Genomic DNA, 23,471 nt, shown 5'->3' on the forward strand with positions numbered 1-23,471 from the left:
GCGGCAGATCCTTTTCCTATTCAGCACCCAAACCCTGAAACAATCTACCTAACACTGTTTGGGAGACAGGCACACTCTGTCAGTTTAAATCTAGATTAAAGACCTATCTCTCACTAAGATGCTTGTATATTCAAATTCATTAATTAAACTTATTTGTGAATAAAAAATAAAAAAGGTATTTGTGACATCTCACAATTTTTTTTCTGGTAATTCCGACTTTTTTTCAGAATTGGGAGGCAAAAACATTGAAATTGTGGGATAAATAGTTACAATTACCTTTGCATTTTTTACACAGACCGTCTCAGCCTTCAATAAAAAATGTGTTTAATATTCTCATTATACATTACTATCACTCTGTTCTCCTATTTTATACTGTTCAATGCTTTGACACAATCTGTATTGTAAATCTGTAAACGTGATTGAAAAGCATTAAAAAAATAATTTCTCCAATCATTCCTTCGTCTTGCGCTGGAGAAAATCAAATGCAGCTTGGGGCTCCTCCCCGTCACGTTGCACATCAACGTGACTGGAGTTCTTGGGCGCGCGCCCGAGCTGATCTTGACAAGAGCAAAACACTGAATGTGTGTCACGCGCGGGGGTTCTGGGGGATTTGACCTACTTTCCACAGAAACCTAGCTGCAGCGTTTAGACGTGGAAAAGGTACGTTCATTTTACGCGTATTGCGTTTTTAGCAGTAAAGAGATTAAAAAGCATTGTTGTTTGACTCGTTACGGTTTGAATATTAAGAGTAGTGTTTAGCAGGTCACGTGACAACGGGCAGCCCTGCCATCAAAACAAACGTTACTGCAGATGAGTTTATTATTACTTCGCTGCTCTTGTGTTTGTAGCTCAGCTCGTCTTGCTTCTCTTATCGATTAGATAAGTGCATTAGTAAAGTTAGTGGATTTTATCTCCCTCATCTAGAGCGCCGCTTTTACTCGAATGGTGAGTTTAATTCCTTTCGGTTGTTGTTGACATGGACAGTTTCTGCATGGCCGTACGTACTCCTCACTGCAAAAGTACTAGAGTTCTAGCTATCTAGCTAACTAATTACTTTGTTAGTCTGTGTCTGTCAATATTAGAGAGGTGGTTTGAGATGTATGCGTTTTGTTTTATAAAGGTAATTGTCAGTGAGTATAACGGAACAGGAGGTGTCAGTCTTAACTCGTTTTATAGTCTCTCGTGCTCGCGTGTTTGTAAAGTGTGTAGTTTAGCGTGTAGTAGTGTGTACTAGTAATTTGATAGGCGTGCCGCGCCTACTTTCTGGACGTAAACAAGCCTCACCTTCAGTGGGGTTACTATGGTGTGATCATTAAATAATTATTTCTCTATCTCATATATATATATATATATATATATATATATATATATATATATATATATATATATATATATATTTTTTTTTTTATTTTTTTTTGTTAAATGAACATTAAAAGTGCAATTCATACATATAACTTTTACTTTTAATTTCTTTTATATATTTTATTTGAACATAATGGTAATGTAGCATAAATTTGAACAAAACTAACAGTTAATTTAGTTTTTAAGCCGTTAATTTATTTTACCGAATAAAATTCATCATATAAAGTCAGGCAACTTTTGTCTTTTGTCTTGTTTGCACCCTTTGTGTTCTAAGAGCAAGAAAATGTTTTTAAATCATTAACTTAATATTTGTAGCAAATAAATAAATAAATATAACTTTATTAATTCATAAATACATTATTTTATTTTAAGTTTATTTTATCTGCTTCCACCATATCACATATAGAAAGTTAAAAAGTTTCATCTTGATTTATTTGTTTCTACGAATGTTTATAAATTCATGAAATCACCCTTTATTGCTAGAAAAAAAAACAAAAAAACTTACATTATTTGTAATTATATTCAGTTAACAATAACAATGCAGTAACCTTAACTTCCTCAGTTTTATTTAGAATGGTTAATTTTTTGCACCCAGATATCAATGTTTCCATCAATACAGAAATTATATTTATATATTTATAACTTACGGCATCTGAATGTCTGTGCATTTTGTGTTTTTATGTTTTAAAGTTAAGTTATCTATGTATATACTGCACTGGTTTTGGACATCTATTAAAAATCATCAAATACCAGTTGCATAAAAGACATGATTTAGTTACTGTATTAATAAAATGTGCACTAATACCAGTACCCTTGCCTTTCTTTGTCCCAGGAACATGTCCATGATACGAGATGCATGTTATTTTGGGCTGCTGGAAGGGCAGGAAGAGGACATTAAGCCTCAGACGGCAGTGGTTCGGCGGAACCTGTTTGGCCCAGTGGACCACCAGCAGTTACAGCAGGACTTCCAGAGGCTATTCTGCATGAATGTGGAGATCGCCAAACAGCGCTGGAACTTTGACTTTCAGATGGACCAACCAGTCCCAGGGTGCATTGAGTGGGAGGAGCTGCGGTGCCAGGATGTGCCAGTGTTTTACCATAGCTGTGTATTCAGGCACGGTGTGGCAAAGCAAACGGTGGAAGCTTGTTCGTCTCCAGCTATGGCCACAGAGAAGTATCTGGAGCTGCGAACCCGAGGACCTCTGAGGGGAACCAAGCAAGAGAAGAGAATGGCTGCATTGCAAGGGGTCAAACGCAAACAAGCAAGCATCACAGGTAAGACGTCACATTACATTCTCAGGGTCACTTCTGTTATGGTCAGGCTAATGCTCATCAGAATTTGCTCTAATGTGATTTTATAATTGAATTATATCTTTATATTTTTTCTCTTGCAGACTTTTTCAGAGTGACAAAAAGAAGATTTCCTGATCACAAAGCTTCATCAGGACAGTAATAGACATTGGACCTTTATTATATAAGTGTAAATACACTATCTGCACAAGTAGCTTTTCTAACTGACCAGAAAAGGCTTAATAGGATGTATATAATGTACATAGACAAACATGCATACAAACATACAAACACACACACACACACACACACATACATATATATATATATATATATATATATATATATATATATATATATATATATATATATATATATATATATATATATACATTATATGCACAAATGTGTGTCTATTTTTTTACCAAGTGCAGTACCTATTAAAGGTACCTATTTTATTGTTACAACATGGAATCAGGTGAAAAAAGTAATTTGAAGCTATTAATTCCATTAATTGAATGAAAATTTACTCTTGCAAAATCAACTGAACATTTTAAAATCATAACTAAATGAAAAAGAAATTACTGAGAGCATAAAATGAAAAATAAAATGAAAGCGATTTACTAAAACTAAAAATTTAGTTCCCTCATTTTACTAAATCATACGCTTTATTTGCTAATTCGTTGCCTTATTGTGATAAATGTTGCACACAATTTACTAATTCATTCTCTCATTCATAAATCGTGTGCAAGATTTAGCAAATCAAGGGAACAAAATAGTAAATGGTGCACACGATTTAGCCAATTTTTTTTGTTTTTTTTTTTCAAAATGTAGGAATGCACTATATAAATAGTGTGTTAATAATTTTTTGTTGTGCACTGAATATTCAGTATCTATACACAAACAATTACTGTGAACTGTTTACAGAAATGCACTATAGAAAGACTGTTTGGTCATAAAATTTAAACTTTTCAGATTCAAAATGCATCGATAACCGACATCAGTGTGCATAATCTATAAGCTAACAGTGTCATACCATTATTCTGGTCTGCTTTTATTTATTTTCTAGTTTTTATTACAAAAAAAGGGTAACACTTTAGTTTGGGGTCCAGTTATAACAATGTATAATTACTAGCATATTGGCTGTTTATTAGTACTTATTAATGCCTTATTCTGCATTATCATTTTTTAGGTTATTTAATCTACTGCATATCCAAACTTCACTACCTTATTAACTATTAATAAAAGGGCTTATTAGGATTTTTAAAATTAGGATTGTATTGAGGCAAAAGTCATAGACGGTCCCCAAACTAAAATGTGACCCAAAAAAATGATGTATCCTGAGCCATTAATGTTTTTAATGAAGCATGTTAAAAATGACAGTTGATGCGACTCTCTTGTTATAGACATAAGATATGCTTTGATATCTTTGAAGTTATATTAACCAAAATTTATAATCATGTTTAAAAAAGGATATTGCCTTTTAAAATATTTTTTTGGGTACTGGCCAATCTGACAAGTGTGCATGAGGTCTTGCAGACCTGGGGAAAACTGAATATGTATCTTAAGTTTAAGTTTAAGTTTTACTTTAAGCATTAGCATATCAATCGCAAGGTCATTGTAACCAATCATTTGTACAGTAATTTTAATACTGTATTTTTGCTTTGTGCATGTGGAGATATAACGTATAAGATGTGCTTGAGATTTGACATTTTTTGATATTAAAAAGGCAGCTGATGTAATTAACAAAAGCAATTTCTCCACAATAAATAGGATGCTTAAAAGTAATTGTATGCAATTTTTTTTTACCTTTTTATTTCTTAGTTTTAGAATCATTCTAATGATTCATTGATTTATAACGAAGCTGTTGTCTTCTGTTTCTTTCATACATTCATTTATGTTTTCAAGTAGGCTATGTAATTCTTTTGAGCGGGTCCAGAGTTCAGTGTAAAAGGCAGATTGCTTATGTTAACAAGCAGCGCACTAGGCACATCGTTTTATGTTATACAGCCACCCACTGTATATACTGAGCGATATATTTAGAACATGCAGTTCCACTCACAAATTTGCAGAAATACACAAAACAACAAAGAGTTGCTTTAAAGTCCTGTTAAATTAAGCCCACATTCCCCTAAACTGCAGAATTAGTTTGGAGACTTCAAAAATTCGGATATATTTTTTTTCTTGCCTTCATTCAAAGTTCACTCGGTTACTCTTAAAGCAGTCCATTAAATTGTAATCTTTTCAAAATATGTTCATAATAATATATTAGTGCTCTACCTCATCAACTGACAAGGACCTTCAGTTTTTACACACATATGTACATATATTAAAAAAGTAAAATGTAGCAGTTTTTATCATGGATGCACTGTTTTTTTTTTTTTTTTTATCAAGTATTTTGCATAAGGTTTACAACCTGTTGTGTGTGTACTGTTATTTGTTTAGAAAAAAAACAAAAAAACAAAACGGTTGCCTTATTCTGTGCCAGGAAGTGCCTCTATAATTTTTTTAAATTTGTATTATGATCTACATGTTGGCATAAATGATGACATTACCAGCTTCTGTTGCAGATTTGTCAAAAGTATTTTTTTTTACATGGTATCTTGGGAATTAGTAGCTATGTGTACTCATATCATATTACTTGTTAAAACATGTTAATGCTAGCTGACTTCACATTTTGAATTATGTAAATTTGTATGTAAAAGTCACCTATAAAATGTATGCACAAAGCAATTTATCTGGAAGTATGTCTTTATGTGATTGTGTGTGTCGGAATTGAAATAGTTTTTTTAGTGGTTTATGCAAAATCGGCAATGTTCTTTTATTAAGGGTGTACATATTTCTTTGCATGTTAATCACATTCATTTTAATTACCTAAACACAACAAAATTCTTTTATTGTTCACATCTGCACCTCGAGTCCCTCCCATTGCTTTTTGTCTACGCTTTCCTATCAAACTAAAACAAACAAAAAAGCCTGTAAATATAACTTAAAAAAATTTCATTTTTGTACATTGAATTTCAATTCAAATACTGAACTTGTGACGCATTTTAAAGCTATAACATGTTTTTATCCCACTTTTTCTTCTTTTAGCATTGCAAATGTAATATAAATAGCCCATAATTGAAAGATTCTTTAGAATACCATTAAGGTCCTATATAAGACTTGTAAAGCATGGTTGATTAAGACAAACTAACTTCTAAAGCATTTACTAATCTTTATTAGTCTTAATATTTAATTCTAATTAATGCACTGTGAACTGAAATGTACATGTATATTTTGACGGACATCAAAGCTTTTCAGCATCGTTCCTCTAGTCTTTAATGTAACATAATCCTTCAGAAATTATTCTAAATTGGTGATCTGGGGCCTCATTTATAAAAAGTGTATAAACAGATCCGATATTAGATTGTGCGTACACATTCATAAAAAGCTAATATTTATTAAAACCGTCTTTTTGCTTAGAGTCACGTCAGGGTCTGCGCACACTAATAATTTTTTAGTATCCTTTGACATTTAGTTCATAAACGGGTTTGCTTCTTAGAAAATGTTGCCCCAATAAAAGCCTGCAGAAAAACATTTTTAGAGCAGTTAAAAAAAAAAAAAAAGGATACTCATGCTCTTTTTGCTGTTCCTGTTTAATGTTATGAAAAGCAATTTTGATTGCAAATTAAAGTAGTTCATTTTTCTTCAATTATTATGAACATATGGTACAAGCTGGGAATAAGTGGATGGTTGGGTGATTGACTATAAGCTTTTCAATAAAGACATGTTATCCGCCTGTATTTTTACAAATATATATATATATGTAGGAACAATATACCTCACGTTTCCAACAAGCAAGCAATAACTGTACAAGTTCCGATGGTTTAAATACAAAACATACATTTGCTGAATTGCAGTGTTTAAATATACCATCATACACTTAGCGTCAATTTAAAAAAAAAAAGAAAAAAGGTGCACATCTAACACGAAAATACCCAAAAACCTACATGATGCTATGAATATATGTCCTCTGTTCAAGTAATCATTCAATACACTATTACTCCATTAATTAAGTTCAAGAGGGTCCTGCCCTCTAACAATAATTATAAAACTGTTATTTAAAAAATGTGCTGGCAGCAATACACAGAAATAAAAAAAAAAATTAAGCAACATTCCAGGATGGCACTCATCAATGGATTGGAGGGAGAGATCTGTGACAAATCTAAAACAAATTTGATTTGGTTTCCATATCTAACCATTAGAAATGGCCACACTGCCGATTGGTGACCCTATTGTTCAGACAGTGGTTACTAAGTAATGAGGTACAAGTCTTCACATTGCCAGGAGTCTTCCAAACAATAAGACCAGGGTCAGATCATTGTGTAATCTGGTTTTCGTGTTAATAAAAAAAATAAAAATAAAAATAAAAAAAATGTCTTGATATGGACTAAATGTGAGGTTTCTGTTGCTGAAAACAAAAATTTTAAAGCGGTGAATTCACAAATAGCATGTGTGTACTTTCAAAATGCCCTGTTTTTCTTTTCGATTTCAGGCAAAGAAATTCCATCTCAGAGCTGATGTGTTCGAGCTTGACTATCCCGGCACAAGGAGCGGATTTCATGGTAAATGAGCGGAATGATGAAGAGTATACTGCACCCTGTCTGTGAATGAGAGAAAGACAAATGTTAAGATGAAAAACACTAATTTAAGCCCCATTCTCACCAAGCACAATAACAATAAAGAAGTGCGGCGAAACGATTAATCACATTGTCAATAAAGGTTTTTCTTTACATAACATTTGTGTGTGTGTGTGTGTGTATATATATATATATATATATATATATATATATATATATATATATATATATATATATATATATATATATATATATATATATATATATATACACACACACACACATATATATGCATATTTAAGAAAAACGTAATATTTATATATTAAATATATTTGTAAATACGATAAATGATACGAACATACATACATTCATGTAAATACATAATATATACATACAGGGGTTGGACAATGAACCTGAACCTGTGGACTATTCTAAGAATATTGAAAACGATTTTTAAAACTATATCTTTACCATTATCTTTATGTCATCCTTGTTGTGAACGGGTCTTAAAACTTTAGAGTACATGCTACATTTGAAGGTGAAGAGCAATTTTCTCTGTGCTTTTATTTTGTGTTTTTAAGTATCGTATACCAAGCAAGTCAATGGTAAAAAGTACTGCAGGCTACTGAAAGGCCATTTGATTGAAGAGCAGGATAGGTCCTATAATTTTAGGTCTGCAACCTAATTTTAGGTCTGAGTTTAATGTTTCACTGGATAAATTTGTACTCAAAATTAACCCACCATAATTATGAAGAAGTAGAAGACGCACATCCATCCTAATTTGCTCTCAATGAGTGATACCAGATACTATAAAACAGAGACATTGTAGGTTAATACTTGCACATGAAATAATGATAATTTCATTAAAAAACATACACGATGAACATGAGCAGAGCAGATTTCATTCATTCATTAGCCCCACAGACACAAATAAATCTTGGATGTGGTTAAATGGTTTAAGAAAACAAAAAAACTATTTAAAGCATGCTTTTAGAAGAGAGGATTACCTGTCCCCCTGCCGCTCCAATGCTTCCTGTGCCGTCCACTATTCCTGTGACGGTGGCCAAAGCCTCCTGACAATTCTGTAGTGCATCCTGTCGACCCAAGTCCGCAGAGATTGCTGAACTGATCATGTTTGATGGTCCTCCAATAAGGAACCCTGAAATAAATGATAATCGTTAATTAATTAAAATGTTGAGTGGTTTCCTAAACAGGAACGAGGAATAACCATGGATATAGTTCATAGTTATGATTTAACAAATTATATTATAATGCGTCACCTGTTGTTGCTAGAAGAGCTCCATTTACCAGCTGGTTATTTGGAGAGTCTGTGCGAAGATAAAAAAAAACGATAATAAATAAAATATTCTGATTTCATTTCTCAAATTACGATTAAAAAAAAGTCCTCAAGGGTCAGATTTCGTAAGTCAACATTTCTTAACTCACGGCTGTATCCCACTAATGCTCCCATGGCCAGCAGCAGACTGATCGCTAACACAGGAGCTCGCTTTCCCAAAAGATCTGAGATCAAGCCTTGTACTGTTCCTCCTGTAAGAGATAGAATTCCACACATCAGCAAAATCCAAAAAAACTACCTCAGGGAGAAATGTAGTGTCTAAAAATCTTTTTTGCTGGTCAAAAGCTTCCCAAATATTTTCAAGTGGTGTTTTAGAGAAGCATTTATATATAAAATGAGGGGAAAAATAACAAGTAAGTGCAAAAAGTCGTGTCATCCTTGTGCCATTTAACCTGTTTTTTTTTTATCATCTGCATGTTTCCATTTAAACTGTCTAATTTTCATCATGATGGGCATTTGTTTTATCTTAACCATCACCGACAAAAATCGAAATCACTGGTAATCATGTTGATGATCTTTTAATTGGCTTGTTTCTTTTAAAGCGAACTGAGAAAGAAAAAAACTTAATTGGTAACGAATGGTTATAACCAAAATGGGTACTGACCAACAATGCCTCCCACATCATACCACACAGACAGCCGGTCGGCCTGAACCTCCTTCCAGCCAAAGTTGTTGCTGAGATAAAATGGCAGCCAGAAGAAGAAAGAGTAGTTGACCAGCTTCAGACATGCATAAGCCAGAGAATACTACAGGAAACAAAAAAATAAATAAATAAATATCAAATCTAGTCGACAATAGGAAAGTAAGGAAGCTTTTAAATGGACACTGACAGGAATGACTCCTGGCAGGCAGAAGGCCTGGAGAAAGCCAATGGCTTTGGGTTGCGGTTCAGGCTCCTCATCTTGCTGCTGTATGGAGTATTCATCACATAAATCCTCTTCATCATCACTTATCAGAGGACGCTGACTATCTGAGTCTCTTGACACTGATCTTAGACCTGTCTCAGAGTAATCACTTAGTCCTTAAAAAAAAAAAAGAAGACAACAACAGATAAAAACATGGATGATGGATGAACAAGATGGATGAATTTGGTTACTTAAAACTATGACTTGCTCACAACTATACCATTTTGTACCATTTATACCAAATGACCCAAAACCAGCTCTCTTGTATCTGCACTTTTGTATATGCTGTTTTTTAAGAAACAAAAACTATTGCAAATACAAAAACTCACCAATTTCCTTTGGGGATGTAAGCAGGCCAAAAAACACGACTACACCACCTGCAAACTGCACCACTGATGTCACGAGAAAAGCATACTGGAATAAAAAAAAATAAAACCAAAACGCTCATCAACAATTGTTTGTATACAGAGATAGCAATTCCCTCCACTAAAGAAAAACCCTTACACCAACTGTTTTGTATATATTATATTTGCATATATGATCATTTCCATTAAGACATTACTTAGAATATTTATTAAGCTGATTTTCACCAAGGACTATTAACGTTTTAGTGAGAATGAAGTAATGTACTGTGCTCTCACCTCATAGCCGTACTTCAGGACACTGGAGGCAAGAAACGCACCCAAAATATTCCCCACAGATGCACATGCGCTCCAAAGTCCAAAAATAAAGCCTCGTCTGAAAAACAGAAGATTTGCAGGAATCGTTCGAAACAAATCTAGCACAATTAATGCTTATAAAATGAAACATTGTTGCATTTCCATAAACTCTCTAAAATAAAAATAAATAAAAAAAGTCAGTTTAGCATTTAATTATTTACATTAAATTGGTAAAACACAGAATAGAGGCAGATTTGTGCAGGTGCAAAAATACACAGCACATTAATATAATGAATAAAGTAGTATTTGTGAAGAAAAAAATGCAAATACTTTTGTGCTGAAGTATTGTATGCAAACAAAAATAATAAAATAATAACAATGATAATAATAATAATAATAACAACAACAACAAATAATATTAATAATCCCACACTACATACTGACACCTACCCAGATTTTCCAAACCAGTTGCCCATGATGGCCACAACACAAGGCCATACCGTAGACTGGAGCAGTCCATTTATTACCCACAAGATGCAGTAAAAGTACACGTTATAAAAGTGAAGCCACTCTGTCAAAGTGCCAAAGACAAATTCCTAAAGAGGAGAAAGGGTGAATGTAAATATATAAAGACATGAATTCACTGATTATTTTTGATCACTTCTGTTCACTCAACACTGCGTCAGTATCTGAAGCTAATCTTAATTCACTACACAAAACTTGGCCTTAATTACAAATTTCAGCAAAATACTAACCGTGATAGCGGATCCACATAAACCAAAGGAGAGAACATAGCGAAGGTTGAACCGATCACCAATTACACCACTGATATACAAACCCTGTAAGAAATAAAGATACAGAGAGTCAGGGTCATAGAAGCGCAAAACCCAGCAGCAGAATTGGTATCTGCTCCTTTGTGCAAGTTGAAACCAGAGTAGTACAGCCAAGGCACTCAAAAACTATGCAATCAGTGTCAATCAACAACTGTAGGAGAGGCCTGTGTAGAACTACGCCACTCTTCCAAGAATCTCTGAAAGGCTTGATCTGGGGCCTGTACCATGATGGTAGCTGAACAAATTCAGGGTTACAGGTTTAGTTTTGAGTTGACAAAACCAAATCACTCCAGTCTTGGGTTTCTGGTACCATGAAGCTTATCATTAACTTTATCCTGACTTAAGGAGGCTTGTTCGCACGAACGTGTGACATCAGTAATGAGCAGCCAAACACGAGCACTTCAGTAAAAGTGTAAAACATGTAAAAGTGAATATTGCATCTGATGACCCCTGTAAAACGGACATATGCTTAATGATGTATGGAGACAAAAAAAAAAAAATCTAATATTTTTGTCAGTATCGCACACCTCTACTGTCACAGTAATATTTTATGGTTCCATTGTCCAAAACAGACCATCCCTGTCCATCCATGACCCCCGAAGCCTGCTATACCCATTCCTGTTTTTAACTCACCACAGCATAAGAGAAGAGAAAGATTGAATCCAGAGCACCCAGGAACAGTGTGGCCTCTCCCACATCAGCAAACAGTTTGTTTTCTTCCCATGTCTAAAAATATAAACAAAACAAAAAAAAGTGTGTAACAACATTATTTTCATTACATTGTACACTGAAAGGTCTACATTGGATTTAGCCTAAGAGCTTTGTACAACTATAGAGTGAGAATGTTAGATCACATTTTTGACAAACAGGAAGAATAGTGCTTAAAATACTTTAATTTTATTAAAGTATTTTGAGCAGTGAACAGTAGTGCTGTTGTCATTTGTTGTTCTCCGATCACAAATGCAGACATGTTATATTCACGAGGCGCGATGCAACGCATAAAAAGTCAGTACTAAGTCATGATAATAGTAAGTATGTCTCCACTAGATGTAAGAAATGCCTCATTTGTAATGTGGTTTTATTGTTTTAGTGTCATAGCATCATGATAAGGGGTGTAACATTTACATCAAACGCTTGAGGTATTCGACCAAACACAACGCACTGGATAGTTGGCCTTTTAGAATGATGACATTTGTACAAATCATGTACAGTATGTGGAAAAAAAGGTGCTTTTATCTTTTTGCTTAAACCAAATAAACACTAATAAATAAATGTTATTTTTAGCAACATCATATGACCCCTTTAATAATCATATTCCGGGCCTACTTTATATTAGGTGTCTTTAAATACTACGCAGGGGAGAATTCTGTGGTACAGTTGTTTAAGGCATAATTACAGATGACAGTTTTGAATATAAGTACAGTGTAAAAACATGTATAATGTATAATAAATGCTTTGTACCAACTTATTAATAAAACGTAAGATCACAGCTGTTAAGGACACTTTTTACAATTTGCATTCCCATATTCCAAATGTAAACCATAAAAGAAATTGTGAAAACGTTTACTTAGACACAGAGCACATTTTCATTACACTAACAGATTTTTTAAGATCAAATATCAGACTTTCAAGTCTGTAAAAAATAAATGATAAAAAATACATAGTTTAAAAATGTGTTACTAGTGAATAATAATGATAGTATTATTATTCCTCCTCTCATATCTATGAGTTTTTTTTCCTAATGAAAAAGTTATGGGCAGTATGTATTATATCCTTACCTCGCCTGGAGACAAAGATGAAGTGGTGCTATTCTGTTGGAATGCTGATGGTGTCCACTGTGCTGAGATGCTCACTTTCACATTACTGAAAGTCTTACGTGACGAGTGAAGCAGGACATAGCTGGATACAGAGATGATGTTATAAATTACACCAAGTCATTCCATTTAAACTTCAAAACCATATGGCACCAACAGGAATACAATACAAACATTTCTATGAAACTAAGCACATGCTTTTAAACCACTATTTTCTTTTCTTTTTTCTATGTCTTTACCATGAATATTCGTATACTTGCAATGTTATGCTAAAATGCATTAAATTCTCATTAGTGTTTTTTATTTACATGCCACACTTCATAATGACAAATTCAAAATGTATGATACCTTTGCAAATTTACTGTAAATAAAATAATGAAATGATCAATTTTTAAAACAATTATTGACTAATAAGAATAAAATCATTGTGTGGCTGTCTTTGCAATATTTGCACACTAAACGCAAACTGCAAAAAATTATTTGTTCAAATGAACCACCTGCAGAACTCAGAGACCTATAGATTAATCATATAACATCTAAAAAAATAATAAAAAAGTCAGCTGGTTAAATGAACTTTGTGCTACGTGTCGTCTAAGATCAAAGTTGGCAAACAAGACAAAGTTCAATATTCCCGCTATGTACAATAAAACACTGGCTGACATATGTCAATAATCCATCAATGTAAAGCATGTAATTATATTTTCAACACCCAAAGACCTACAAAAACGCTTTTCTAAATAAAGGGGACAAAAAGAGTAAAGAAAAGCTAAATATGTTCAGTAACATAGCCAGAATCTAAATACCATGGCAAGAACGGAGGGCTGTAGGAACAGGACAGCATACCTGAGGAACGTGAGGAGGAAGGCTAGCAGGTGATGATAGGTATAGGGGGGCCACATTATATGGGTCTGGATCAAGAGGGGGAGGAAGTGGAGGATCTGAAGTCTTCAGGACACTCTACTGCACCATCTACAAACACTACACATCCAATCACAGTAAAATCTATCCACCGATAAATGAATCAGCGTTCTTACTGTTATACTCGTCTGCAATGCATATACATATTTACAATTGCCCACTGATAGATAATAGGAAGCATCGATACTCACCCTCTAAATAATTAGCTGCGATTTCATTTCTGACTGGAAAATATCGCCATTCTTTTCCGACGCTCAATGCAACGTAAACACGCGTTAAAATCTAAACACAGACGTCACCCGGATGTTGAGTTTCAAAATAAAAGTCACTTTATTACGGATTTAAGCGCAACATAAAAGCAAAGATGTTCTAAATATTTTGTAAAGATACCGCAGAAGAGACGTTGATGTGGCTATTCCTCCTTTTTAGTGGTCTCTTCCAGTTTGTAAGAAATGTAATGCAAGCTTTATAATATAACAATTGCAATAACCGCAATAATTGTTAAAGTTTAGATTTATTAAAAAAATAGTAACAATATCCGAACATTCAGCACTTGCAAACACCATAAAAATACCACAAAAAAAAAAAAAAAAAACAATAACTAAAAATAAAATTATACCAGGACAAAAGTAACAGCTATCATCGCGGGCAGATTTTCGTTTGGGCCACAAGTCTATTAAGGGGGCCAGAGCAAGTTACTGTCTGCCGTTAACTATTAATTAATTCGATAATAGTCTTTTTTAGAACAATGAACATCAGTTCAATAGATGTATTGTGATGTATTCTTATACATGAAGAGCTTGATTTTTCTAATGTATCAATCCTTTTTTTACTGAGAAGCTAATATTCAAATGATTTTTAAAAATGACGCTGCACCTCTTTTGTTTTGAATGTTTTTTAATTCCCACTTTTAAGTCAACACATTCTTTCTGTTTAGTATGAGGCTATAATATTTAGCATATTTCAACAATAGTTGCTAACTGATGATAATTCTAGCTTCAAGTTCTTAGAAAAAAACTAAATCTAAAAAAACAAAACAAAAGTGGGCTCCAAACCTATATTCTAGAGAAAATATCCACAACATGAAACTGTTACACAATCAGTAATGCAAAAAAAATGTTGCAGCTATTCTTCAGATTACTTTGTTGTAATGAACTGCAGTTCATATAAATTCAAAGACATCAGCGTGGCATGACACAAAGTGGAAACATTTTTTAATTAAAAGAGATAGTTCACCCCAAATCAAAAATGTTTTAGTTATTTACTCACTCTTATGTCTGCAAGTATTTTGAGGTCTAATAACAGCTTGTTGCGGGAAACAGGGCACACTTAAATTGTTATTTAGCTTTACTTCTCCCCTTCAGTAAGCTGTTAAAATCTTGTCCTTGAGACATTGTTTTATAGAATCAGATGATATGGTTAACAAATCAGACTGATCCAGTTCTCAACTAGTCGACTCAATCCGGTCCCAGTTAACAGCGTCAGCAGAAGGGCATGAAAACAATTTCAATTGGTTACTTGCACAAATGAGCAATACGACTTCACAAGACTTGGAATATAGCACATAAGCTGTATGGACTATTTGATTAATACGATCCTGTCTTTTTTTGTCATTTTTAAAGCTTACAATGAACTATCAATTGAAAAAACATCATGATTCTTTTAAAATGTCTTTCGGTTCCACAGGAACAAAACAGAATATGGGTTTAGACATGAATCATGAGGGGGAGTAAATAATGTTATTTCAGTGTTTTTTTCTTTATTTTATATACATTATAAATTTTTGGGTGAACTATTGCTTTAAAGATGGTTAATGTCACTCCACACAAGGCACTCAGGATGACAAAATAATTCAAGTCAAGCACTGTGGCTCTTCATGTGCCTATTTAGGTGTGTACGACATGTGTAAGCCTTCGGGCACAGAGGACACGGGAAAGGCCTTTTCCCAATATGAGTGTACATGTGCTTGCTCAAGTCATAACGTCGGATGAATCGTTTCCCACATTGCAAGCAGGAGTGGGGACGCTCTCCGGTGTGAAAGCACATGTGTGCTGTCAGGTGACTCGAAACCACAAATTTCTTGCCACAGATTTTACATTGATACGGTTTCTCTCCTGTGTGAGAGCGCAAATGCACCTGCAGGCATCCAGCAGAGACAAAACCCTTTCCGCACTGATGGCAAATGTACGGCTTCTCCCCAGTGTGAATTCTGATGTGGATCTTCAAGTTCCCAGACAGTGAAAACTGCTTCTCACAGTATGGACAGACGTGCGGCCGCTCACCAGAGTGACATCGCATGTGGGATTTTAATTGGATTTTGCTGTAAAATCGCTTTCCACATTGCGAACAAAGGAGGGGTTTCTCACCCGTGTGGTTTGAGAGGTGGGCAAGCAGGCTGCTGTTTGCCGAAAAGCACTTCCCACACTGGTCGCATATATATGGCCTGAACTCTGCATGGGTCTTTAGATGGCTTCGTAATTCGCTGTCAACATTGAATGTCAAGTCACAAAAACGACACTTTCCTGGCTGCCGTTCTGGTTTAGACGGGCGGATATCTTTAACTTTGTGAATCTTCTGGTGGATTAAACTGGCTCTGTATGACCCGAAAGTCTCATTGCATTGTTTGCAGGTGTAGTTCCTTTTAATAGAGGGAGTTCGGTGAGTTCGCCGGTGACCAACTAATCGTGACAGACTTGTGAACAGCCGTCCACATTCAGGGCACTTATGTGTGGTTTTCTCTTTGTGCACTCGGTTGTGCCTGTATAGGGTCCTGAGGGATCTAAAGTGGGCTGTGCATTTGATGCACTTAAAAACTCTGGAATTGCAGTTGGTGCTCCTGTGTGACACCAGCTGTGCTGAATCGTCAAAAACCTGCCCACACTGAGGACACTCATGGGTCCCTGCCTGGGTGTGAATTTCCTGGTGTTTGACAAGATCAGAGCGATAGATGAAGTATTTTGTACACTGCTGACATTTATGTACAGTCCTGCCTGCATAGTGGAAGCCTTTGGAAGGTGTGCTTGGGAAGGTGTCAAGAGAGGGCCGTTGGAGAGGCACAGCTGTCTGAAAAATCAAATCACCTAGAGAAAACCATGACAAACAAAGATGGATTACTTTAAAGATTCTGAAAAGATATGAGAATCTCAACAGAAATTGAGAGAGGCTATACCTCTATGAGCGTCATCGGTGGATGACGGTGCACTTGGGTCTTCTAAATTATTCCTACAAAAATAAAAAAAGGATTTTTTTTTTTTTTTTTACACCAAAACAATTTACATTAACAGAATAAATTCTGTCACAAAAAAACTCCAAGTAAAGTAAACAGGGGCTGAGATTAGCCACAGCAGATATTCTGAAACAGTTTGACAGTATCAAAATTTGAAATTTATTGTTGAATGTTGTAAAAATTCATACTCAAGATACAATCTCAGAAGTTGCCTTTAAAGGGTTAGTTTACTCCAAATGTTTTATTTTGTCATCAATTACTCATGTCATTCCAAACCCATAAGACCTTTGTTCATCTTCAGATGAACACAAATAAGATATTTTTAATGAAATCTGAGAGTTCTCTGACCCTCCATAGACAGCAAAACAACTGAAATGTTCCAAGAACATAAACAAAACAGTCCATGTGACATTAGTGGCTTAATTTATTCAACAACATCTTCTGTATGCATGCACTTCGCCAAGAAAGTAATCAACATAATCAGCATTGTTTATGTTCAGAAAAAAGCGTGCACATGCTGAATGAAAACAGTGCTGACGTGAAAACAATTCTCATTTTCTTTGTGCACAAAAAAGCTTTGTAAGCTTTGCAAAACTGTTGAAGAAAAAAAGTTGAGCCACCATTTTATCAATGTCCTTGCTATGTTTCTGGGACTGTAAACATTACAGTTGTGTTGCCGTCTATGCAGGGTCAGAGAGCTGCAAAATTGAATAAAAAATATACAGAGGCTTGGAACGTCGTAAGGGTAAGCAATTAATGACAGAATTTTTTTTTCTGGGTGAACTAACCCCTAAAAGTATCAACACTCAAACCCCCATTTTTTTTTTTTTCCACACAAGGCTAGCCTAGTCCTGGTCTTAAATGTAAATCTGAGCTGTCTCAACGGAAACTCATCTTAAAATAGGTCAGTGCCTTTGTTTTGTCTTAAAAACAAATTACTTAAATGTCCTAATTATAAAAATGACTCGAATTTCCTAATTGAACTAATCTTGGTTTAGGCTTTGCCCTGTCTATGCAAAATAACTTAATTTAATAATGACCACCCATCAACGACTCCAAAAGGAAATTTTGGACTATTTATATATACTAAATAAATTACAAAACATTATAATTATAATAATAATCTAGTCAATATTAAGGACTGAGTAGTTGGTTGATGAACAACAAGCTGACCATTCAAGACCAACCACCTAGTAGTAAGGTAACTTACCGTTGCAATTCATCTACATTAGAGTTTGCTTCTTTTTCTCCATCACTGTCTCTAGAGTACTCCGAGGACTCACTGCTGAAGCTGGATCCCACATTCTGGATGTTTGGATCACCTGTCACCATCTCCTTGTTGACACCATGTTGTTGGTTTGGCAGGTTTTCAGAATCAATAGGCAGTAACGTGCCATCATTGTTGTGCTGGTTTAGAATGACTGAGTCACCAACAGGTGGCAATGACAACGATGACACTATTCGATCTTCCACTATTGATGGAAGAACTTAAAAATAAGGATTTAAAAAAAAAAATTAGCCATTGACCAACTGTGCACGGAAACTGTACTTTTTTTTTTTTTTACATTCACACAAGTAGGTCCTATTCTTCTACCAAAGGTTACGTGGTTAACCAGATAAGTTATGGTGGGGCTTAGAATGGATTTAACATTGTAACAATGTATTTCCTCAAACCTGCATGCTGGGTGAAGTATATGTCTTAGATATTTTACAGGATAGCTGGGCACAAACCTGATTAACCAAGTAAGCAAAGTTCAACTGAAGGAACCTGAAGAACATGGAGTCATACTGACATTCAAGGGCTAAATTTTACCATTTTTATCCAAGGTCCCAACAACATCCATCTGCAGCAAGGATAGCAAGTGGTTTGATTTACAAACCGAGTCCACACATGCATCTAGTTCCCCAGGGTGACAGCTGAGCAACAAGGAGAGCTGGAATTTAAGACATTTACTAAAATTAGTAAAAATTATACTACAATTATTTATGCTTTATAAACAAACATGCCTAAGTAGCAGCTTGCTTGAATCATTCAGATATGGTTAAGGTATTTGATAAGCATGTATCATTAGACCTGTTTGAAGTTTGGTACAGGCAGAAGTTGCTCCAATCTGGAGAGAAAAAATCCAACAAGGACTTGCAGTGCTTTGTCAAAGTCGGGACCGTACTCGACTGGAAAGACTTCCTGAAATACAAACACTTTCTTTTATCCAAAATTTGCATGCAAACCTATTTGAAAAAAACTTTTCACACACTGGTCCAGGCTGGACTTAAACAATCAAAACATCAAATATCTTTAGCACGTTTTTAAGTCTCTGGCATAAAGACTGCAGACTTCAAAGTGTTAATGTGGATATTTACTCATAGACAAAAAATTTTACTTGTATCATATTCTAGCAATTCCAAGGTCATGGGTTTTATTTGCATTTTATCTCCATAACATATCTTTTTTTGCAGTTACATGTTGCTACACACAGCTCCTAAAAAACGTCTAAGGCCTGGATTGAATAAAACAATCAATAAAATAATACTTTATGGATTTAATCTAACTTTATTTAGGAATGCTGATCCTGGATGTCCTATATAATTTACTCTGCACACATTAGCTAACATTGTGATTGGTAAGAATAAACCTTATGTTGTGTGTCACAAGTCAATGCATTACTTTTTTTTTTTAATCATTTTTACTTCTGGAAGATTTTGTATTTATTCTGCAATGGATCTGCTATGCATCTCTATTTTTAACAGATCTTAAAGACACTGACCTTAAAGAAGTATTCTCTTTTTATGGAGTCCTCTAGCAAGCTCAGGACAAGTTGAAGTACGCTGTCTTGTAAACTCTCCATGTCTACGTCACTCACCTGTGGACAGCAAAATCACATAAATAGCATTAATGCCAGCATAAATAGAAGGAGTGGATGGAGTGCTGCCATTAGCTCATTATTCCTTGTTTTACGATTATTAATAAACTGTAATTAACCTCCAAGACTGTTTGATGATTGATTTTTGTATTGCCATCTATTTAAATCAATATATATAGAAGGGGTAGTACAGTTATTTTCTCCTTATGGTCACAGTGCCATGAGGGCAGGGTGATCCCCCATCTACGTGAGCTATGTGAAGCGTTGTCCAATGAGTTCTGAAGCATTTGGCTGAATATGAGCAGATAATATTGCCTGAAACACTTCAGAATTCATCCTGCTACTTTTGTCAGCAGTCACATCATCAATAAATACAATGAGGTGGTATGCTTAGGATCATGAGCAGCTCCTTTCCTTCTTCATACTCTTCTCTTCCCATCACTCTAGTTCAAGTTGATCTTGTTCTCATCTGTCCATAGGATGTTGTTCCAGAACTGTGAAAGCTTTTTAGATTTCGTTTGGCAAACTCTAATCTGGCCCTTCTGTTTTTGAGGCACATCAATGGATTACATCTTGTGGTGAACCCTCTATATTAACTCTGGTGAAGTCTTCTCTTGATTGTTGACTTTGACACACATACACCTACGTGCTGGAGAGGCCATGCCTAATGTTTTTGTCATCTCTCTCATGGCTTTGTTTAGTTTTTTCAGCCTAATGATGGCTTACTTCACTGATAGTGGCAGCTCTTTGGATCTCATCTTGAGAGTTGACGGCAACAGATTCCAAATGCAAATAGCACACTTGAAATGAACTCTGGACCTTTTATCTGCTCATTGTAATTGGAATAATGAGTGAATATCGCACTTTTGGTCCCTTTACAAGTCGGAGGCACATATGCAAACTGTTGTAAATCCTACACCGTTCACCTGATTCGGATGTAAATAACGTCCCTCAAATTAAAGCTGAAAGTCTGCAGTTAAAGCACATATTGTTCGTTTAATTTCAAATCTCAAATTTCAAGCTTGTAATACAGCTGGCTTTAATTTTTCGAGCCATCTTGGATCGAATTTGAAACCTAAATGAAAATTGTAGCTGAACAGAAAATCATCATATGATTTGACAAATACACAAAAAGCAAGTGAAAATAAATTATCCGTTTAGATACATTTTTAAGTTCTCTGAAAGATGGATTTAAGACATTTTAATGCCAATTTTATTTAACACCTTATTTTTAAATTTGAACTTTTTAAGGCTCCACAGACATCTTGATTTATCATTTAATTAGGAAATTAGGGGAATCATCTCTTTGATGCTTAACAAAAAAAAATGACAATATTAAAAAGCATAATAAAAATACACAAACAGCCAATTATAATTAATCAGAAAGTAAATGCAGGAGCATAGTGCAAATAGACATTTTGTTTGCTTTTTATTAAAGTGATAGTTTATACTTTTATACATATATATACATACACACACACACAAATAGATGTGGAAATCATCCAGACTTGACATACCTTTAATAAATCAGCAGTCTGAATTTGGTGAATGTGTGATTTGACAGTATGAAGGTCTGCTGGGAGTTCACCTCGACACATCTCAAGAATCATCTAAAAGATAAATCGTAGTGAGACATAAAACAGACTCCATCATGTATTAATTGTTGTTTTAAAAAGTTTTTAAATATAAAAATAACTAAGTGTTCTTTGCGATATATGAATTCTGGTTTCATATAAATGATATGAATCATTTATACACAATAATTAATTATTAAAGAAAAACTACTTCATGAAAACAATACATTTAAAGCATGCAGCTACTTAAAAACTTTTTAAAATTTTTTTACTGACATTTCACTTTTTGAAAATTATAACTGTTTTGTAGCAGTATGTTCTACAATAAAGCTAGTATTCAATATTGTTTAATATTGCTTCAATAAAGTTATTGCGAAAATATTAAGGTTTTTTTTATTTCAAAGGCTGCACAACTCCAGAGGTCACATTTGTTGGTTACATACATCAGTCATAGCGGTCTCATTTTACCACTGTCAGTAGAAAAGAAAGGTTTAGAAACCTTGCTTGCATGCTTAGCTAATGTAATATCTTGGATGTCATTTTTTTTGCATTTAAACGAGGGTAAGACGACAGCAACTGTCTTTGGGCCCTCTGCGGGTAAAGGAAAAAACTAATTTTAATTAGTAATTTAAACATTTCCGAACAACTGCAAAAAATTATTTATGATTCTTCCTATAAATGTTTGTCCTATTGCAAGTTCTTGTATATTATTCTACCCCAATCCTCCATGTTACGGCTTCAAATGGTTCAAAATGCTGCAGTCAGTTTTTTAAAATGGGTTCGTAAACGAGAACATGTTATGAATTTGTTGCCAGTACATTATAGAGCTAAATTTAACATTTTATAGTTAAATGGCCTGGCGCCTTTTTATTTGTCAGATCTTGTAAATGTGAGTCAGCCAGATGTTTGCGACCCTCAGACAGTATGTACAGACAGTAAATGTGACCGTACGTTTGCAGTGGCCAGTCCTGTCCTTATCAGTGAGATCTGCGTGTTATTTATGTGATTTTAAATCTAAGTTACAGCCTTATCTCTTAACATTTAATTCATTATAGGCTAATTATTGGTCTTTTTTATATTTATTGTATTATTTTTATTATTCTTTCTTTCTTTCTCTTTTACCTTTTTCTTCTGTAAAGCACTGTAGTCAACTATTGTGGTGTTTATATGTGCTTAAGTAAATAAATTAAGAAAAAAAAAAGACCTTACCTTTGCCCGCAGCCCTACTATCAAAGTGGCTCTCTGCCTCCTACTTAAGAGCTCTGGCACAAGATTTGTCATCACAGAAACAAATTCTTCCAGTTTTCCAAACTGCTCCACATTCTGATCCTTTACAACTTGCCACATGAAGGCTGATGTGAGGCGGAGGGGAGAAACCAGCAAGCGAAGTGAGGAGAGAGGTGGGACAGACTCTACAAGGACATAGATATACAAACATTTATGCATATGAATATCTATATATTTGTATTTATTCATATGCCATTCAGATATCTGAATCCATATTTTTATATTACATTGCATTTCATTCCACATTCAAATAACCTCTAAGTAAATGTTTCAGGATTTTGCAAAAATGTTAACTGAAATCAACAATAAAAAATTACGTGAAATATGTGGCATATTAAAAAAAAGGAACACGTGTGTTTCTGCTGCGTTTTGCATACACATACATACGTGTCTATCAATTTGTGTGCAAAACTATGTAACAGCGCAAATAAAATCTAATAATAACGTTGCAGCCTGCCAGTAAATAAGCTTTCAGCCTCATCCAGCATGAGGTTCTATCTGTGTACATCAGGGCTATACTCTACATCAACAGCCCAGTCAGAAATACTATAGGTGTGAGCATGAGATATATAACGACACATAATATTAATGACTACAAGGTAAAAGACTATACACACCCATTGCTTCTTTGTTTGAATATATTTGGATTCACAAACAGTCTTGTTTCCAACTTCGTCCGTTGACTCGTTCCGTTACACACTGCGCATGCGTCTAACAAGTGAGCTGCGCATTAGAACGGCAAACAGCAAAAGGTGAACTTTTA

At 34.5% G+C, this 23,471-nt stretch overlaps 3 protein-coding genes across 5 annotated transcripts; 1 reads left to right on the forward strand and 2 right to left on the reverse strand.

Moving 5' to 3' along the window:
• Window positions 1-546: 546 nt before the first annotated feature.
• On the forward strand, window positions 547-3,457 carry cdkn1d (cyclin-dependent kinase inhibitor 1D). 2 transcript variants are annotated; one of them, XM_043236428.1, is made up of 3 exons: window positions 547-660; window positions 2,195-2,637; window positions 2,757-3,457. In XM_043236428.1, the coding sequence occupies exons 2-3, from the start codon at window positions 2,199-2,201 to the stop codon at window positions 2,813-2,815; spliced, it is 498 nt and encodes a 165-aa protein (XP_043092363.1). In that variant the 5' UTR covers window positions 547-660; window positions 2,195-2,198; the 3' UTR covers window positions 2,816-3,457. The 2 variants fall into 2 exon arrangements, with proteins under 2 accessions (XP_043092363.1, XP_043092362.1); XM_043236427.1 differs by lacking the exon at window positions 547-660 and adding an exon at window positions 693-945.
• Window positions 3,458-6,271: 2,814 nt separating this feature from the next.
• slc37a3 (solute carrier family 37 member 3) lies at window positions 6,272-14,503 on the reverse strand. Of its 2 annotated transcripts, none has more exons than XM_043236426.1 (15): window positions 13,952-14,503; window positions 13,686-13,750; window positions 12,807-12,927; window positions 11,662-11,754; window positions 10,951-11,034; window positions 10,646-10,791; window positions 10,178-10,274; window positions 9,866-9,950; window positions 9,462-9,652; window positions 9,236-9,377; window positions 8,721-8,822; window positions 8,555-8,602; window positions 8,282-8,433; window positions 8,016-8,081; window positions 6,272-7,298 (listed from the first exon to the last, which is right to left on the reverse strand). In XM_043236426.1, the coding sequence occupies exons 2-15, from the start codon at window positions 13,739-13,741 to the stop codon at window positions 7,206-7,208; spliced, it is 1,476 nt and encodes a 491-aa protein (XP_043092361.1). In that variant the 5' UTR covers window positions 13,742-13,750; window positions 13,952-14,503; the 3' UTR covers window positions 6,272-7,205. The 2 variants fall into 2 exon arrangements, with proteins under 2 accessions (XP_043092361.1, XP_043092360.1); XM_043236425.1 differs by having other exon boundaries at window positions 13,686-13,820.
• Window positions 14,504-14,639: 136 nt separating this feature from the next.
• On the reverse strand, window positions 14,640-23,431 carry zgc:171422 (uncharacterized protein LOC100001353 homolog). The gene is made up of 9 exons (XM_043236424.1): window positions 23,326-23,431; window positions 22,631-22,833; window positions 21,365-21,457; window positions 19,752-19,847; window positions 19,061-19,171; window positions 18,800-18,920; window positions 18,197-18,473; window positions 16,930-16,982; window positions 14,640-16,840 (listed from the first exon to the last, which is right to left on the reverse strand). Exons 1-9 carry the CDS (start codon window positions 23,327-23,329, stop codon window positions 15,618-15,620), a joined length of 2,181 nt encoding a protein of 726 aa, XP_043092359.1. The 5' UTR covers window positions 23,330-23,431; the 3' UTR covers window positions 14,640-15,617.
• Between the last annotated feature and the right edge of the window lie 40 nt (window positions 23,432-23,471).

This window comes from Puntigrus tetrazona, chromosome 4 (genome assembly GCF_018831695.1).
Source record: "Puntigrus tetrazona isolate hp1 chromosome 4, ASM1883169v1, whole genome shotgun sequence".
Taxonomy (NCBI): Eukaryota; Metazoa; Chordata; class Actinopteri; order Cypriniformes; family Cyprinidae; genus Puntigrus; species Puntigrus tetrazona.

What these genes read in the sequence shown, in the direction of transcription:
- cdkn1d (XM_043236428.1), top strand. Translation starts at nt 2,199, where the DNA reads ATGTCCATGATACGAGATGCATGTTATTTTGGGCTGCTGGAAGGGCAG. An exon ending in CAAACAAGCAAGCATCACAG is followed by an intron (nt 2,638 to 2,756) that starts GTAAGACGTCAC and finishes TTTCTCTTGCAG; the next exon opens with ACTTTTTCAGAGTGACAAAA.
- slc37a3 (XM_043236426.1), bottom strand. Translation starts at nt 13,741, where the DNA reads ATGTGGCCCCCCTATACCTATCATCACCTGCTAGCCTTCCTCCTCACG. An exon ending in TGATGTGGGAGGCATTGTTG is followed by an intron (nt 8,823 to 9,235) that starts GTCAGTACCCAT and finishes TATCTCTTACAG; the next exon opens with GAGGAACAGTACAAGGCTTG. An exon ending in TCTACTTCTTCATAATTATG is followed by an intron (nt 7,299 to 8,015) that starts GTGGGTTAATTT and finishes TCTCATTCACAG; the next exon opens with ACAGGGTGCAGTATACTCTT.
- zgc:171422 (XM_043236424.1), bottom strand. An exon ending in CTGTACCAAACTTCAAACAG is followed by an intron (nt 18,921 to 19,060) that starts GTCTAATGATAC and finishes CTTAAATTCCAG; the next exon opens with CTCTCCTTGTTGCTCAGCTG. An exon ending in AATGTAGATGAATTGCAACG is followed by an intron (nt 16,983 to 18,196) that starts GTAAGTTACCTT and finishes TTATTTTTGTAG; the next exon opens with GAATAATTTAGAAGACCCAA.